This window comes from Mchenga conophoros, linkage group LG20 (assembly GCF_057382185.1).
Source record: "Mchenga conophoros isolate Kocher_MC1m ecotype Shallow Benthic linkage group LG20, M_conophoros_male_GT1.1, whole genome shotgun sequence".
Classification (NCBI taxonomy): domain Eukaryota; kingdom Metazoa; phylum Chordata; class Actinopteri; order Cichliformes; family Cichlidae; genus Mchenga; species Mchenga conophoros.
Window position 1 is genome coordinate 8,611,137 of NC_140545.1, and position 19,649 is coordinate 8,630,785.

Consider the following 19,649-nt stretch of genomic DNA (forward strand, 5'->3'; position numbering starts at 1 on the left):
GTGTGTGAGGTCGCGACCAAAAACAGAGTGTGCATGCAACACAAACGTAGTTTATGGTATATCCATGTATGTATAAAACAAATTTAATATCTTTAATGCATAATAAGAAATAACATAAGAAATAAAAGAAGAAAAATGCAGTTGAGTGCAGCCATCTTTAATAGAATCAGTGCATAAATATGCAACAAGAGCAAGCAAAGAGGTCTGGAAACAGCTGTGTTGTTGCACTTGCTAAGCACGTCTTCATCCAATGACTCATACAAGTGCAAATACACACAGCAGCCCTAAACATACTCCCTTTGAGACTTAAACCCACCTGTCCCCCACTGCATGAGCCAGAGAAGTGTGTGTGTGTGTGTGTGTGTGTGTGTGTGTGTGTGTGTGTGTGTGTGTGTGTGTGTGTGTGTGTGTGTGTGTGTGTTGGTATTTGCATGGATGCAACATAACAGGGAAAATAACAATTGAGCAAAACTATTAAATGTAGTTTAGTATACATTTTTGTATAACAGCAAAGCGTGCAGAATATAAGCATAAAAAAGTTTTGTATCATTTCTATCATAGATCTATTGGATGGATAAAAAAAATCCATTTTCATTTGAGCTGCAAGTCTTGCGGGCTTGAATCCTGATCAGGTTCACACTTTTGGAAATCAAACTCAATTCCAAGTCCTAAATCCACTTTTACTAAATCACACGAGGCTCGCTGAAGAAGTGCCGAATACACTGATAGCGTTTTGTGTTTAAACCAAATTCAACCTAAACTTGAACGTTTTTACGCCTACATTGGAAAAGTTTCATGATTGTAAAATATTTTACACAGCTACATAGGACAAAATGTGTTGTAAGCATGTGGGATGCATGTTAAATGCAGAGCACATCAAATGCTGAATGTGAAATCTTTCATATTCTCATTTTATTTTTGTGGCATCGATCAGTTAAAAAACAAATGATCTGACAGGACTGTCTCAGCCGCTGTGCTGAATCGCCTCCTCAGTTAAAAACAAGAGGTTTCAATTGCATGAATGGCAGCATATTCCTCAAAATCCTGAACATATTATTTGCCATTAACGGTGCCTTCACAGATGTCATATGAGTCAATCTGAGGTCTTTGTAATCAGCCCTGAAGAAAATCTATCTTCCTACATTCACTGGAAACCTGAGTGTGATCCTTACACATTAACAAAATACTTTCAAATTACCAAGAGGACCTTTAAAAAGTCACCCATGCTTTCACCCCATCATATTTGCATTACTGTAATTCCCTCTACTCCTACAGGTCTCAGCCAAAGTCCATCTCCCTCCTTTGCGTAAAGATCCCAACTGCTCAGTATTAGCGTTCGGCCTTGTCTCGTACTTGTAGCAGTTTTCCTGGACTGTCTAAATTCACACTTTTCTGGGAATTTTCCCAGACAAGTGTAATACAGCGGCTACGTGCTTGCTGCTGACTGTGACTGAACTATGTCATCTATGACAGATAGCGCTGACAACGGCTCATTACAGGAGTTTACAGACAGTTTATGGAAAGTAGGAAGCACATCATTAAATTGCTCCGTTGGCTCGCATTTATTGGCAGGCGCTCATCATTTATGGCTGCAAATATCACGCGTTTATAGCAACTTTTTTGTGGATGAGATCGTGTACTCTGTGAGGCTTTAAATGGCTCAGCACCTCAGAATGATAAACGCTGTGGCTTTTTGTGAAAGTCACTCAGTTGTTTTGTGCTGTGCCTCGACAGGAAGACGCATCGCCACTGCGAGGGCTTTGACCATCACTCGCTGTCCCTATACTGTCTTGGGAGTAATAGTGGAAAAAGCTGACAGTAACAGGAGGTAGAAGATATCTTGTCACTGGAAAAATCCATAAACCAAGTAAATGATTTTTACCCTTAAGAAACAGCGTTCTGCCTGTAAAGCTACTAATAAAAAGATGTGAATATAACCTCGACGCCCGAAAATCAGCTATCCAGAATAATTTGCAGACCCTTAATAATAATGATTCAACAAATTACGTGTTAAAGCCGGAAAATTTGTTTGTTTTTTTAAATCATTAACTCATTCGATTTTAAGTTCCAGCAATATGTTGCAAATAACACTGGGAACGAAACATATTTATAGCTTCTTTTAACAACATGTTAGCTTTCAACTCAATATCCAAAAGGTTGTAAACTGATGAAATTAATTTTAAGTTTATCTGATCATTATAATTATTTCGTTAATCTGTTGTTAAGATGAGATGATCAGGAATCATTTATGTGGTGGAATTTTTGTATTAATGCTCACTTATCTCCATGGAATTTCCCATAATTGACCGCATGGGCTCTTATCTAAGCTACACGCTAATTGCTGACCTAAGCCAATAGTGAAATTCTCCACTAATGGCATTATCATTAATGCGCTAAACCGATTTGTCAGTGCTCCCTCCATTAATTAAAACAAGACCAATTATCCAAGCCATCACCATCACTTCTTTTTACAGATATTTATTTTAATCATGCAGCTATTATATCTACTAACTCACATCCCCCACTCTTTGTTTCACTGTGAAAGCATGTTTTTTAAAAAAAAACAAAAAACAAAAATACAACAGATGCAGTCATTAATAATCTATTGCTCCCACACGTGTAAGCACCACAGCTTTTAAAGTCATGACTACATTTAACAGTGAGAAGGAAAACTAATAGCAAGAATGTGCAGTGTGCAGTGTGCATGCACATGTGTGTGAGTAGACAAACAAATTATTTTGGGTGAGGCATTTCCAGCCAAGCAACAGTTTAATTGAGTTGCAGGCCAGCGTGCAATTGCACAGAAAATCGGATGTGACCTTCAAATTTCCTGATTCGAGTCCACATAGAGGCCATGTGATGACCGCTCCTGCAGCCACTAGATAGTCCCTAACCCCGTGTAGTTATTTCAGTTTTCATAGCCTGAGCTGGCGAAAGTGCACGCACTCTTTACGTAAGTAGAAGCACAGATACTTGTCTTACAGATGGCGGCATGTTTTAGGTCATTGTCATGCTGGAAGACCCATCCGATCCGTAACCCATCTCCAGTGTTCTGGCTGTGGGAAGGAGGCTCTTGTCCAATGTTTGCCACATGGGCACAGAACCAATCTGTGGGAGCCAAAATTCAAGCTGGGTGGGATCTAATACATCTTTCACTCAATGACATTTTTTTCCCATGGATTTTTGGTTCATATTCTGTCTCTCTGCATTAAAAATGAAACTACCATAACAATTAGAGTCTGTTTATTTCTTTCAAACTCAGACATCCATTGCACATTTCTCCAACTGTATTGTGTTTCATAAAGTCACAATCACACATCTGCATCTGTATAGAATTAAAAATGACTGAATGCTCCAGTTTTTCAAACCAGTTTACTGAGCAAAACAAGGATGAGAGTTGTGTGTCATTTACAGTACACAGGTATACAGCTATACATCGACAGCAGAGATATATAAGAAGGCGCGGGGTTAAAGTCGCAAGGTATCAACAAAGCACGGGCCTTATAAAATATCAAGATGGTGTCTTATTTTTCCTGGAGCACTGCAGACTCAATAACTATTTCATAAAAGCAAGTAAAACCATAAGTTTGGCTTGAGTCAGAGTTAACGAACGCTTTTCTTCTATAAATGAGGAAATAAATGATCAGCAAAAGGGAGAGGGGGTCTACACAAGGGAAAAAGACAAATTACACATGACACTAGCGGGGTTGTATCAGTGAAGGATCACTGTTAGCAGCATACAGTGAAGTGTGTACATATCTGTGCAGTGAGCGAGTTATTGTTGAATCCAAGGGCAGCGGGGAGCAGAGCACGAGAGGATTTATGTATAAAACATCAGTATCAGTATCACCATCTGTCAGACACTGAAGCTCAAGACAAACATACAGTGAGAGAGTCTGTCATGCTTATTTTTAAGTCTGCAGAAGGGGAAAAACACACATAAACTGCGGGTGCACAGATGTGTGTAGGCGAGAGTTTGGCAGCGTTATTTACATTCAGATGGACAAATACACTTACGGGGCAGAGGTGCAGAGATTTTCATTAGAGGGGAATTAGTAGGAGCTCGGCTGTAAATAATGCATGCAGCAAATGCAAAGCAAGGTCTCCAGATGGAATTTCACTTGGTATGATCAAAAGGTTCAACAGATGAAGTTAGTGTTTGACTGCATTCCTGACAATTCTGCAGTCATCTTTATAGCTGTCTGGTTTGCAGTCAAAAAGACTTCGTGTCAATTTTTTTATGGGGAAAAATATTGTCAAAGTCCTTGGACTATTTGTGCGACTACACTGTATAATATAGCCCTGAATAAAATAACAAACAGGGCCTATAAGGAGGGAGTCCGCATAAAAGACGGAGAACAGAATGAAGGATGGGTGACCGAGGTCAGGTGTTAGGGCCTGAGGCAGCAAACATGGCAGCAAGAGAAAAATAAAGCTAATGTAAGTCAGCATCGTTCTGTTTAGACATGGTTGCAGTGCAGTAGTGTAGAGTGTAAGAGGAAAACATGACAGTCTCTCTGCAGATCCTCTGCTTTAATACTGTGGTAATTACAGCAGCAGCTAACAGGACAGCTACTAAAATAAAAACAACACATTGTAAACGTCTCATTCCCTTTTCTAAAGAAAATAAACTAACGGAAAAAGTTTGCTTTTTTAAATCATACATTTACAGGGTCAAACAACATTTCATGCAGTGAAAAGTAAATCTGTCAGATATTTGTGATCAATAACACTGGACTGTACTATCATAGAATTAAAAAAAAAAATGCTATGGCACATTTGTTGGTCACAAACAATAAAAACTGAACGATCAATGTTAGATCCTTATCATTTCACTCCCAAAATTTACAAATAGCATTTTTGGCATAAAAGTCATACATATTGTTATCATGCCATTTCATGCATGTCCTAAGATTGTGACACGATGCATTACGTTTGTCCATAACTGTCCGAAACAGCTGTTTCATAGTAACATCTGTGATTTGTCAAGCAGGATAATAATCATGTGAACACAGTGATTAAGACTCAGATGAAGAATATATATTCTGTACATTTCTCTCTATTTTTTATGACAATAAATATTTCTAAGTGTTGATAAATACAAGGTGGTAGATTTCCATGAATGGGGGCATTTAACATTTGGAGAAGACTCATAAAAGTTGATTTTCTTCCTTTAGGCAGTGACTAAACAGTTACATGTGTTCTAAAGAGGATTTAACTGTTGTTGGTGACAGTGAGTAGATGGGTAATAAGTAATAAGGCAAGTCTTAATACAGATCAGTTGAGACAAACACCTTAATTATAACTTGGCACCAAATATAAATTAAAGCTACTGGCTAGTTCAGATTTGGGGATTGTTATGTGAAAAGGACAAATACATTTAATTTATGGTTAGCAAATTCAAAAGGGCATACCAGCTCTGCCAATCTAATTTAGATCCTGACGCCTGCTGTGCTTAAGGGAAAGACATTTTCTCCATCATGTAGTAACAAAGCCAAAATTAAAAGAAACATTCTGACATTATGGGAAATGTGCTTACTTGCTTTCTCGTTGAGAGTTAAAATAAACAACAAACAAACAAAAAAAAAAACCCCAACAGACTAATATCACCAGTAGCTTACTCGTGTCTCCAGGCAACTGGAGGTTTCCAGGAAACCATCCAACCCCTTCCAAATACTGAGTTTAATGCCAAGTTTTTGTACTGAAACAAACAGGTTATAATGTTCCAATTAGAACACTTTAAAAATTCAGAGGTGGACTTTGTTATCTTGATTTAGAGCCAGGCTCGCTCTTTTCTCACTTGTTGCGTTAAGATAATTAGCTAACTAACTAGCTGAGGAAAGCTAACTAGCTGTAGTATCTTCCAATTTCTATACATCCAAAGGGTGCCAAGCAATATGTCTTGCGTAGCATATTATGTATATCATAGTGTAGTATACTATATACCTTAAGTACTTGTTTAGTGTAGTGTAGTGTGTATTGTAAAGTGAATTTAACTGGCTAAGTCTTAAATCAAAAACGGCAAGTTATGCATTTTATGTTAAAGAACATGAACTGCTAGCAGCTATATTTTGCAATCTTCTGACCGCACATATATTGCCAAAATTTCTAATAGTAAACATGACACTGTAACAGGCATATACTCCAAGAAACAGCAAACCATGTCCATCAGAAAAAAAGCTGCCGCTGCTGGCTAGCTAGCAATTGGCATGCCATCACTGTAAATGACTGCTGGTTAGTGGCATCGCCCCTTTTTCTATGTACAGAAGACTGACACAACTGAAATGCTGACAGGTAATTATGCAGCACTTCTGTAGCTGTATTTGTAAGTGTGTGAAGAGATAGTACAAAAGCACACAGCTTGAGACAAGGAAGAATTTCTCATCAGTCAGTAAGAAAGCAAATAAGCAGCAACCCAAATGTCAAAATATTTCTTTTACAGCATACAAGCAGCTTAAATTGTCCAAGAAAATCTTTCAGCCCAGAAAAAAAAACAGAACAGGATCCACTTTATATAATGTAGTTACACTATTCATTGAAATAACCAGACAGTTAGAATATGTCACAATACACTGACAGGGAAATGCAGAAGCGGGACAGTGGGCAAGTGAAATGTCATAATTTGTTTTAATATTGCCAAAAAAGGTATCAGCTAGACACACACAATACACATGGATGTGGTGTGTGCGTAGGGAAGGCAGGGAGGTAGAGCCAACAGTGAAGGGTGGGTGAATTATGTCGGGGCTATAGTTGCCTGATGGGGGGAAGGTTAAGGGTGTCCAGAGCGCTGTGGTAGAGCTCTCTCAATGCTCTCAGCAGATACAAACGACAAAACATTTGGTTGAAGAGATGAGGCAGTGGCTCCTGCAAGCAAGACAGACAAGAAGAAAGACTGAGAATATAGCAAGGGTATGTGAGGGAGTGAAAATACAGAGGAACAAAAATAACAATAAAACAACTGCTGGCTTCAAAATAAACTTCAGTTCTTTTCTGTCTGTTACAGATGTGGTCAGAGGTGGCTCATCATGGGCATGAATATCATGGTAATTTCAGGCTTTCTTTGACGTGTTCTTTTTCCAGAGTGTAATGAATGCACAGCATAGATCTTTAATGACTTAAAAGAAAACAGGAACAGGGTACATAAGTTTGAATTTATCTTGGATTTTCTCTAATCCTCCACACAATTACAGAAAATTAATTATTCCACCCTGGAAAAAGACCAGTTAAAAAAAAAAATCATTAAAAGCCTCAAAGTACTAGGATGTTCATGCATTAACGCAGTGGTTCCCAAAGTTTTTTTGCTAGGCCCCTCTTTGTTTTACAACAAACATTTTCGCCCCCCCACCCCACGCACACTCACGCACGCACGCATGCACAAACACATCCTCCAACCACACCCACCCATATTTTGCTCCATTGCGGTTTATTTCACACCTCAGACATTTAGTAAACAATTAAGCAAATACAAGTAATCTGCAATAAATTACAGGTAGTAAGAAAATAAACTACTAACTCTTTTACGCTACGTCCACACCTACACGGTTATTTTTGAAAACGCAGCTGTTTCGTCCACACGTAAACGGCGTTTCGAATCACCGAAAATGGAGATTTTTTAAAACTCCTTTTTTGCGCTTCTGTGTGGACGAGGAATACAGAGTTCGTCACGCAACGTCAAAGGTATGTGCCTTTTTTCATGTCAGGCTGTGCACCACGTTATTGTTTACATGAGATGAAATGCAAAATAGCAGATAGAGACAAAATACTGTTAATCTGACCATCTGCAGATTTTACACGCTTACATATACACACACAGTTACTGTCCCTCCGTTTAGAAAGGCAGAGGCGTCACGGTGGGATTATTTTATGTGTAGTTGTTTTTTCCTGTGTAATAATATTCAACATTGCTATCAATACATTTTTCAAAAAAAATGCCTCTCTGTGCAAAATGGGTTTAAAAACACGAACAACTGTGGGATACTGTTTGTCCGTGATTTGAACCGGGGAAACAAATTTTGGCAGGATCAGCCTGATATTATTTGTATCCCGCTGTAACCTTACTGTATAAAGAGCTAACATCTCCAAAATGTCACCCCTAGTTAGTCATTACAACAAGTGTTTGTGAACTAAAAATCAAGAAAATTGTTTGTCCGTGATTTAAACAGCCCAGCTGCTCCCAACAAAGGGAAAACCAATTCTGCAGGGAAGACCTACCTCGGCACTTGTGCAGGTGAAGCCAAAGGGAAGATATGCTTCACTATATTTTCTAGTTTTTGGCTTAGAATGAAGTTGGTTTGGAAACATATTCAGCTATTCAGCTTGATCTCCTGCTTTGCAGACCTTCCCACACTTTGGGAAGGTCTGCATTAACGAATGAGTCTATGCAATCTTCTGACCACAACTATATTTAAATGTAGTGTATAGGAAGAAAGGGAACACACAAACACACAAGAAAAATCACATAAACGCATAAGCAAATAGATTTTGCAGCATTCACACATAATCAGAAAACCCTACTGTAAGCATATTTGCTGTGGTAATATATAATTCAGAAAATGATTAAGTGTATGTATACAGACAAATATAAAATCTACTTCTTGTGGGACAATATGTATAATATAATCCAGTTAATTTGTACACAGTCCCCTCTGTAAGTACACACATACATATATGAGTACATCCTTACCCCCAGTACGTGGACCCGGTTGTAGTAGGAGCTAAAGTCTTTACTGAGCGACACGAGAAATTTACAGATCTGAGGAACACAAACATGTGTATGAGTTATATAAACATCTGCAACAGCGGACGTATCCACCTTTTCTGTTATTGCTCTTACCTGTTCAGTTTTTATGTTCACTCTGGCTCCACCCCCTTCGCTATCCAGAGCCTGTCCCGATTGTTCAAGCAGCTCCGAGAATGGAATGAGGTAATTGAACAGGAGAAGCCATTCACCCTGTCAGTTAAAACACAGTCACATGGTAGCGCTGTAGGATTAACACTGCATTACTAAAATTTAGAAGTTACAGTTTCTAATATAATTAAAATTAAGAAATATAATCAAATTGTAGAGAACAGCATATCATAGAAGACACTAAAGTGGCACCTCTTCTTTCAGAGCAGAGAAGTCCAGCTGGGAGTCCTCTGGGATTTCTGGGTAAAGACCTGCAGATAAAGAGTCAGGAAAACTAAATGTAGAAACATTGTGATAGATTTTACATTACATGTTCAACATTATAGACATATTGATTGAACCCAAGAGACCAAGCAATAAGCCAAGTATCCCTTCATTTAGCTGTGGATGAAAGCTTTCATTCTTTTGGACCCTGCATATCAAGGACTGTGCACTTATTTAGGTTTATTCTCATCTTTTAGAAATAACTCTCCCAGTCATCACAGGCATTTACTCTTCATCTAAAACTCATATTACCTTTGGTGTACCACAAGGATCAGTTTTAGGCCACATATAAAATTCTGTTTAAAATGATGGCACTTCAAATCATCCAATGTCAGCATCCTTATTCCCTGCTAGTTTGTTTTTAACCTTTATTCAACCAGGAAGCCAAACTCTTGAGATGGGCCCAGAACCACTGTGTTGCCAAGGTGTCACCCCTTAGAACAGCTGACCCACCTTCTTCTTCAGCAACACACCTGAAAATCATCATTGTTGTTCCCTTTTTTCAAACCACATCTTAACATGGAGTTCACATGCAGAATAGAAACAATTCCAGCACAATTTGATCCAGCTCAAAGCTTAGCCCTACCTAAGCTTTGAGCTGGATTTTCCAGATTTATCAGATGACATCACTCATATCTTGGTTTCTCATGGATTTTAAGATCTGATTGACACACGTGTGTAAAGCACTTTTTTGTCTGACTTGCTTTTTTTTCTTTGCTATTATTTTTTATGATTGTTTTTGTTCTGTTTTGTTCTGGCTTCTTAATATTCATAACAACATTTTGTGTTTTGCATGTCCTTGGATACCACCCTAAAGCAGCTAACCTTGCTTTCTTATAACTGTGACAGAAATAAAATGCTCCACATGCAACATTATCCACCCACTGAGCAATATCGATTTCTGATTTATTTATGCAACAAAACATCACAGTCCCGCTGAACTATAAATAAAACTCGTTCTGGCTTTTAATAAGTCTCTCTTTCTCTTCAGACTGGGTGAGGTTAAAGGAAGACTGCAATCATTGGCCACAATGATCTGAATTACGGGAACATTTATTTACAGAAAAGCACAGCTCTCACCTTTCTCCACTCCTCTCTCGTAGCTGTCGAACAGAGTGTGCAATCGGGCGCAGTTATACATCACAAACACTCCTCCTCTGGGCCCCTTGGTCGACACACCGCCTTCCCTCTTGACGTCCAGCGTCACCTAAACATATGGCTGTCAGTCAGTCTGACTTAGCGCGTTAGAGCATGGCTGCTTGAAAGGGAACAGTGCTGTACTGATGACTCACAGGACTAGTGTGGACAGTCGACAGCAGCTCGAATCTGACTGTAGCAGAGGTCATGACCTTGATGATGTCCTCCCACGTCTGACCTTCAAGAGGAGGAAGCACTTGTCTTCAGTTAATTCAGTTTACTTACAGTCTATATGCACAATGAGAATGCGCATAAACACACACACCTTCTACTTGATCTCCATACTTCATCTCGGAGGCCTCTTTCATCTGACCTCTTCTCAACCTGGAGGAGAGAAGGAAGAATAGAAGGCTCATTAATACAGGGAACCGAGCTAAAAATACACCACAATTACACGCAGACGAAGAAAAACATCAACAGCGTCTTATTCATCACATCTGCAACGTTACGGTGCAGGGAAGATGATGGTAAGAGTGTTATTGGTGAAAACAAACACATCTGGTGGGGATCTGGGCAGGGTGTGTGGAGGAGTAACAGAAATGACATGAGTATGTCACAAAAAGGATGAGAGAGGACAAAGGATAAAAAAAAAAAAAAAAGAGGCAGCACAGACAGAGGAACTGATGTGTCTTACTGCAAGTACTGTGCAGCAGTCAGGTGTGAACCAGGAGTCTTCACAGGCCCACAAACAAGATGCCTCTGCAGAAACAGAAAGCAGAACAGGTAAAAATAGGAACCCTTCATCACTGCAGTGTGTGTGTGTGTGTGTGTTCAGCTACCTGTGTGTGTTTGGCTCCGCTGGCTCTCCACAGCATTGCTATCTGCTGCTGGCGGAACTCATCTTGACAGGAAGTCACATGTAACGCTGTTACCATGGCTGCCTATGAAAGAGGCAGTGACAAAATTAAAATCAGTGCTTTGTCTGCCCGTTTTATTTTGTTTTTTATTAATAATTTTATATTAAAAACAAAGACATGGAGTGTGTTTGTCTCACTGTGCAGTCAGCTGTGGATAGGTCCAGTTGTGCCAATTGGGAAACGCCGTCTCTGTTAACTAAAACAGGACAACAGTCTGTCAGCTGTTATTATACAATATACCCTGGACACAGTCTGTTTGACCTGCTCCCCTGCTCCCCTCAGTCCATTCGCACCAGAACCTCTCGCCATAAGAACAGTTTCTTCCCCTCTGCTGTTGGACACATGAACAATAACCGTATGACTGTTCCCACCACTAACACATGACCCTACGCTGTGTTCACTGCATCATTCCATGTTTGGCACTGATCACCACCTGCACTCATGTATATATCATGTATATATCTATCTATCTACTTAGCACTTTTAATTCTTATTCTCATTTTTATTTTCATGTCTATTTAAGCTTAATTTATAACAGTATTTATAACAGTATGTTTGCACTGAAGCACCGCAGCAATTTCCTAATGTTGTAAACCCGCTCAACATTTGGCAATAAAACCCTTTCTGATTCTGATTCTGATATGAAATCTCTGTTATCTCACTCATCTTTTATCTAAGCTAAGCTGCATCAATGCTGTTTTATTACTTTGGGAACTAAGCTTGCTGGCTTTCTTGGAATAAGTAGGTACCCCTCAGACACACACACACACACAGGAGAAAGTTGGCTTAGCTTAACGTAAACATAAAACAGTCTTCTAAGCTCACTAATTAAACGGGAATGTTATAATTATGAGTGCCGCAAGTTATTCTTGGCCAGGTGAGAAGCTTGCCGGAGCCTCCTGGCAACCAAACTGGAAACATGAAGTTTGAGGTCACTGGCTCAGCAAGAAGCAATTCTGGCACAAATCCTCAGATAAAAATAAAACAGAGCTTGATTTATTTGAGTGGACTGCAATTAGCTTCAGTAAAGAGAAAACTGCCAGTTTCATTTTAATTTTTTTTTTTTGGACAAGCAGGAAGATGAGATATAGAGATTTCTAGACCTTGACACAAAAAGCAACAACTGATGAAAAATATTTGTCCTAGATTTGGATAAACTGATCATTCTTCATGATGAGGTGTAAATGAAGGCCTGTGGTAAGCAAGGGAACAATGGGGGAAAGCACTCAGACTCACCCGTGCAGGTGCCAAGGCTGGGGTCGTATCCCGGCAGCCCCTCCTCTTGAAAAACTTGCTTCAGGTTGATCCTGAGTGCTCCTTCGTTCTCTCCCTCCTCTGCTTTCCTCCCTCCCCCTCCGCTAGCTCTCCTGCCTCTCTCCATTTCCCTCTCTCTGTATTGAGACTTCTCTAGCGAGTCCTGAATCTTCTCCTCCCGCTCTTCATTCGTCCAATTACCCGGGGCTGTCGGCCAATCGATTCCCAGAGCTCGGAGGAAACTGATGATGTCGCTGTCTTCAGGAAGTGTTGGGCAGAAGGACACGGCATATCTAAGACAGGGAAAGGGATTAATTAACAGTTGCATCCATTGATGGTTAATTGATTAGTCTATAGATTATCAAGAAGCCAATGGTAAAATCTTTCAAATGTCCACTAATGCAAAAAAGAGAAAAATCAGCTAATTGTCACATTTGGGAAGCAGAAAACAGTTAATTTAGGGAATTTTCCAGTGTTATGATGACTGTGTTATTAATTCATTTTGAATGAGAGAAAAATTAAAACCAAGAGGACTTTAAAAGCCCGACATTTCTGTCAAGGTTTACAAGGTCCAGGTCCATTAAACCAGACTCACCCCTGTCTTCTCAGCAGTGCCCCCATGTGGTCAGCCAGAAGAACAGTCCTCAGCTGGCCTAAACTCATTGTGTCAGGACTGGGTGTGTTGGACTTAGGGTGCAGTGCGGGGCAGTTGAGCACCACACAGCCCTGCCTCTGACTCAAGGGCTTCAGGTACTCTGCAGCTCCACCCGCCAGAACGGCCCTGAATGTGGCAGCCCGATCCACCCGTACCCTTAGACCTTCACCCATCACCTCCCCACCAGCCACAGGGAGAACCCCACTACCACGAAGGGACAGCACTCTGGACATCACTGCTGGAGGGACCTGGGAGGATGTAAAAATAGATATAGGATGTCACATACAAGCAATAAGAAAAGTATAATGTATGAAGGGCGTTTTTATTGTTTTTATAAGTATTAATGGTTGTCTGATACATGACACATTCACGCAGTTATAATCACACAATCCTCCCCTAGCATTAGCATTGTATTAAAGAATATTTGCAAAGAGGTTTGCAACTTGGGGGGTATTTTATGACTCTGACCTCTAATTTGAGTCTAATGTCATGCAATCCTTCTTCATTCAGCTTAGACAGATATCAAAAATCAATTAATTCAAAATCCTGCTGACAGGCACCAGTCCTTGCAATCATTCTTTGGCTACCTGTTAGCTTTAAAAATTAATTTTAACATTTTATTCCTGGACTTTAAACCCCTACATAGTCTGTCCCCTGCCTATATCTATGAGATGTTATTTTAAATGAGTATGGCTGCTGCCCACTAACAAAGCATATTCTTGTTAGTAGTCTGTAAAGCTTGTTTAGTCACTAAAGATCGAGGCTTTGCAGTCCAGGTCTCACAACTTTGGATTTCCCTGCCTGAGCATCTCATCCAGGCTAATTTTGTAACCTCTTTTAAATCTCTTAAAGCACATGTTTATCATCCGCTTTCTATAACTGCTAATGCGGAATCTTTTTCATTTTTAAGACCCAAATGTGTATAAATGTTTGTTTTTCCTTAATCTTTTCAATTTTTAATTGTTTTTAAATTCCCACTGTAGTCATGCTTAACTCCAACTTCTCATATTTGTTGCTTTTATTATTGCTAAGCACTTTGTAACATTGTTTTGAAAAGTGCTTCATGTTTTATTTGTTCTACACACATTTTTGCAAATAAAAAAAAATGCACACCATTCTCAGTATGTCTCAGTGGAAATACCTCGGTGTTTATATCAACGAGGACCTTAATTGGAACACACATACGGACTTCCTCATCAGCAAAGGCAGACAGCGCCTCTATCATCTGAGGCGTTTAAAGAGGTTTAAGATCTCCAAGAACATCCAGAGGAGATTCTACACCGGGGTCATTGAGAGCATCCTGTGTAATAACATCACGGTGTGGTACGGGAACTGCACAGTACAGCAACAGAAAGCCCTGCAGAGGGTCGTGCGCACAGCTGAACGCACTATGGGAACATCTTTACCAACACTGCAGGACATCTACGCTGAAAGGTGCAGATCCCGGGCCATCAGGATCACTAACGACTCCAGCCATCCCGCTTACAAACTGTTCAGGCCACTGAGGTCAGGGAAACGCCTCTGTAGCCTGAAAACAAGAACTGAAAGGTTCAGGAGGAGTTTTTACCCACAAACAGTGAGACTCCTCAATCAAAACACAAATCGGACAACATGATGGACAATTCCATACACAGTATATAATTTTCTTTTGAGTTTTATCCTTATTTTTATTTGTATTTTATCATTTACATCTGTATTTATGTAAATACGTACACTATAGCTCTTAACTATTACAGCGTAATATTTTGCACGATATTATACATTTTTATACTTTTATATAGATATTTTTTTTTATTATAAGTTTAGTAAGATGCACAGTCGGGGGGGGGAGTACTTGTGTTGTACTAGTTATAACTACATGTGACAAATAAATAAAGAATTGAATTGAATTGAAAAAAACATTAGATAATGGAGTCTGCTTTAGAAATCAATGCCAGTGCATCTCTACACTGTAAACAAAACGAGTGCATTGTGGAACATAACACATGCACAAGGATATAAACAAATATGTACTAATGTGTTTCTTTTTTAATCTTTGCATTGTCGTATTTTATGGCTGAAGAGAACAAGCTTTAAACGGGGTCTTTTTGTGCTCTGTGTAACGCAAGTTGCAGCACAGCCAGCTTGGCCTTTCTGTCTATCTGACCTATATTGTATGTGTCAGTCATGGGTTAATAATTACTGCTGGCTGTTAGTGCCTGGTCGATGATGATGTTGGAGCAAAGTCAGCAACCTGATCAATCCACGGTACCAGGCCCTCTTAGTATCATTCAGATGTACCTACTGTTTTGTGAATTTAGGTGTTATTTATGACTCCGTGTGGCATTCACGGGCAGTCGGAATCACCTGAGCACTTTAAAGCAGACAGTTCGGTCCCTCGCTCCTATTGGTCGAGTCACGTTCGAAACAGCTGAAAACACCTTTATTCGTTTTTAATATCACTGTATTACTGCGCGAAACGAACTAGCACTAACATAAACACACTAGTGCCGAGGAACTACACCGCTTAGCGGAAGAATAAAATGAAGAGCTGTTTATCGGAACTTCAATGTGTTTAAGCAGCGGTATTCCCGCTGTCTGGTGACAGCGTCCGGTTTGACTAGATTTAAGAAGCGTGTTCAGAAAGCGCATTGAGCGGCTTAGATACTATTTAGCGCTATGTTGAAATAACATAAAACAGCATGGAGTCACGCAGAGGCTAATATATCCAACAGGTATCAGTCAAACCAACCTGTCCGTCGGCGTACAGCGTGTTAAGCATCGTGGTCGGCGACAAGAAGTCCCTGTTTCGTAGATTTTTAGCGCTGCTCTCCTTAAACCAAAGCTTCTCTGGTTCAGGGAATACCCTGTCACCGTTTACACGGCTGGAACCGTGGACATCTTCACGCTTCCCCCGCAGCGCGGAGCTCAGAGCACGGACTGTAGGGGTGATGCGAAGGGGCGAGAGCTCCTCGATGTTCTCCATCATCACCACCACCACAGCACAAACAGGTGAGCTTTCTACCAGTCAGCTCATTCACCCTCTCCTCATATCTTGTGTCAAGGCGTCGTCCCGCTGCTCGCGTTGAGACGGGCGAAGATGAGCCTGATTTTGGGTTACGCTAGCCGCACGGTTGCTCGCTGGTTGATGTCAGATGTTGCGCTGCATTGCCTGTTTTCTCTGCGGAACTAGTGAAATGTAATTTGTGTTTTCCTACGACATACATTCGCGTGTCGGACCAGCATGGCGCCATCCAGTGTTAGGTGAAATAACTGCAGTAGTTGTGCCCCAAAATTTGTGCATACTGCTCTCTGTACTGAGACTCTGGAATTTTGTTAGGGTTTGAGCTCGCCACCTCTTATCCAGTGAGGGAGAAAGGTCAATCATAAGGTGAGCCCACAACTCAAAAGTTGACCCTGGTCTTAGAAACCCAACATCATGAAATCCTTCCATCAGGGGTGAAGTTTAGTTAGATCATTTTCTTATTGCTTACTTTTTTTTTTTTTTTTTTTTTTTGCTAATACAACCATAAACAGCTTTGTGTGTAGAAACTAAACATGCAGCAATTTTCACATTGATCATCTAAGCAAATGTTTTTTTTAAAGATTGTAAATAAAGTTATGGGTAGCACAAAGGAAGGTCCTTACAGCAGTTCAAAGACATGCAGTTAGTGCGGTTAGGTGAACTGGTGATTCTAAATTAGCCGTAGGTGTAAATGTGAGTATGAATGGTTGTCAACCTAGCAGAGCAGCTTTTCAGTTATTAAATACAAAGCTGAGTGCAGAGAGAACCACAAACAAGTAGCAGCTGAAGACAGCTGCAGCAAAAGCCTGGCAGAATATCTCAAAGGAAAAAACACAGCATTCGGTGATGTTCGTGGGTTCCAGGCATCAGGCAGTTACTGACTGCAAAGGAATTTCATCCAAGTATTAAAAAAGTAACCCTTATATTTAAAAGTTTGTAATTTTGCCCAAGTAATGTTTGATCATTTTGATAGGTGTATAGAGGCAAAATTATCAAAAATTGTCTCTGTCAAACAAATTATGGACCTAAAGACATGGAGATCCCATTATCTCTATGATTTAAAGAGACGAACTGCAGAAAATGTGTCATTGTCCCATTAATGACACGCTGCATTTTGAACAAAGAAAAGGAAAACAACAATGATGAAGCTAGTGTCAGTGACGGTCACCTAGCTTGGAGAAAAGTCCTCCTGCAACTGCACACAGGTGCTGGAGGACATCCATCTGCAGAGGTCAATGGACCATAACAGGAAAATGCCTTATAATGTCAGCTCACAACCGTGACTGAAATAATCAGTTGATGAAACTACAAGAAAAATCATGAGATCTTGGAGTGCTACCTAGTTCCCTGCACTTTCTGCCTCATCAGACCACCGACTGTCTGACAGCTGTCAAGTGTCTCAGTCCACATTTCTTCTTATTATAAACTACTAAGGTGATATTCAAGGAACTTTAATTGTCTGAGCTGCTGTTGAGGCAGATAATGCACTGCACATTACGCTTGGAAATTTGATTTCACTCCAGAAATGACAGACAAAATGGATTTAGTAAATGTGAGCAACAAACACGACTTCGTGTTACATGGCTTAACACCTCTCGTGTGAACATGCAGCAACCTTCGGTTCACAGGAAAGAGATGAGTCAGTATAGCGCTGACGTCTGGATGTCCTGATGGTGTGCAGTTAGACGTGCAAAGTCTTGTTTTCCTGTGTCCTACAAACAAAATGAAGCTTAATGGTTTAGTGTTTGGCTAGCACTCTGGCTGCATTAATCACACTGAACTGAAATAAGGTTAAAAAAAAAGTGTCTTCTGTTTATCCCGGCTCCCTTAAGTGCTGCTGGTCAGATAAATATGGCAAACACTTTATAGTTCTTGATGTTCTAAAGCTGCAGCAGAGAGCTTCGACACTCTCATCTGATACAGGCAACTCTAACATTTAAAGTTTGTTCAAACAAAAGAAGACTTTTTAAATGTAAAGTAGGGAAATGAGCCCATCTTCTATTAACCTCTGGCTACATTAGCCGTAGGCTCAGGGACAAAGACTGCCCTCTGTAGGATGAGTATAGCTAAGAAAAAACTACTGACTTGAATCACACACTTGGTTAGTTTAACCCTCACTGTCACTCATAACTGACCGAGAGCTCATAACTAATCTGAGAAATGAAGGGATCATTTCAGGAAAAGACTCCGTTCCCTTATCCTGAAGGTTTGTTATTTTGAAGGAATGATTTGGAACCAGGCAGTGCAGAGCGACTGCAGCAGCTGTGCTGTAATACTGCTCCCGCCTTGATTTTATTTATTTATTTTTTTTGGGGGGGGGGGCTGTCAAGTTATCTGGTTCTGCATTTGCATGATGTCCAAGCCTGTTGTCCTATATTTACTTTTTTGCCTTGGGGCAGTACCTGATCTGTTAACCGATTGGTTCACAAAGGTCCATCTACAGTACAGTGGATTACACAATACAACCCTTCACTTTATCACGAACCTGTTTTAGCCCAAGCATTGCTGTAACATAAGACTTGCCTTAAAAGCACATTAAATAACATGCCTAAACTTAAAATGCAACTATTTACACCAAGTAGGTGTGCCATGTGTTACCATACACCTGCAGACAGACCTGCTCTGATTGGATGATATATGTGCTCATCATTGTTAGGTTTTATTGAACCTTTCCAGTGTTGTTTAGACGGAGAGTTAGACTTTGACTTCTTTCATTCAGAGTCAGAGCACAATCAGAATACATATCATAAACAATATGTGATACTGGGATGTCCTTTGCTTAGCAACATAAAATCCATTAGGCGAACATGTTATAGTTAAATAAAAGTAAATTAAACTAGATGTGAAGAAATATTTTAGTTTGTGTGTTGTTGTGTGTAATATTTTTTAAATGACTTTTGAGAGCAATTAAAACTAACTGAAGCAATTTTGTGCACTACAATAATTAAATAAAGTAAAGCTGTGAAGAAAATATCCCTAGTTTTAGTATCTGTTAGTTTAGTATAAAAATAAAGTATTAAAACTTGAGTCATGAGGTGTTGAGAGACTGTTGGAGACTCTGAATGTCTACAATACTATGACACAATTTGAGTGAACCGCTTTCCAAAAGTTGTTTTTATTCTAATACCTGTACTAAGTTTCCTAACTCTAGCCTCTGACACATGCCCTCCATACAATAATAATTAGACTTAAACCAAGAGGGAAACTAATTAAACCGAAACTAAAACAAACCTTTTTTTTTTTTAACGATAAAAACAAACATGAAATAAGGAAGCACCCTCAGCAAACTAAACATAAATTAAAGAACAATAATAGAATCCAATAAATACGAATAAGACTACATATCTGTGATAACTTGGCTAGAAGGTGAGATTTGTAAATGACTATTTGTTTTCGCAATTTTTGGCTGTTTATCGGTGTTTTTAGTGTGTTTACTAGGGTTGAGAGTGACTGGCGTGACGTGGATGACGGTATCAGGAGTTTAAAAGGGGGGATGAGGGGGTGGGAGAC

General features: G+C 39.8%; 1 protein-coding gene across 1 annotated transcript; it reads right to left on the reverse strand.

Annotated features, from left to right (window-relative positions):
• Positions 1-3,357: 3,357 nt before the first annotated feature.
• On the reverse strand, positions 3,358-16,318 carry dalrd3 (DALR anticodon binding domain containing 3). The gene is made up of 13 exons (XM_085261067.1): positions 15,867-16,318; positions 13,076-13,383; positions 12,463-12,773; positions 11,364-11,422; positions 11,149-11,250; positions 11,004-11,068; positions 10,635-10,693; positions 10,465-10,547; positions 10,253-10,379; positions 9,101-9,159; positions 8,834-8,950; positions 8,684-8,752; positions 3,358-6,864 (listed from the first exon to the last, which is right to left on the reverse strand). The coding sequence occupies exons 1-13, from the start codon at positions 16,101-16,103 to the stop codon at positions 6,745-6,747; spliced, it is 1,716 nt and encodes a 571-aa protein (XP_085117193.1). The 5' UTR covers positions 16,104-16,318; the 3' UTR covers positions 3,358-6,744.
• Positions 16,319-19,649: the final 3,331 nt, after the last annotated feature.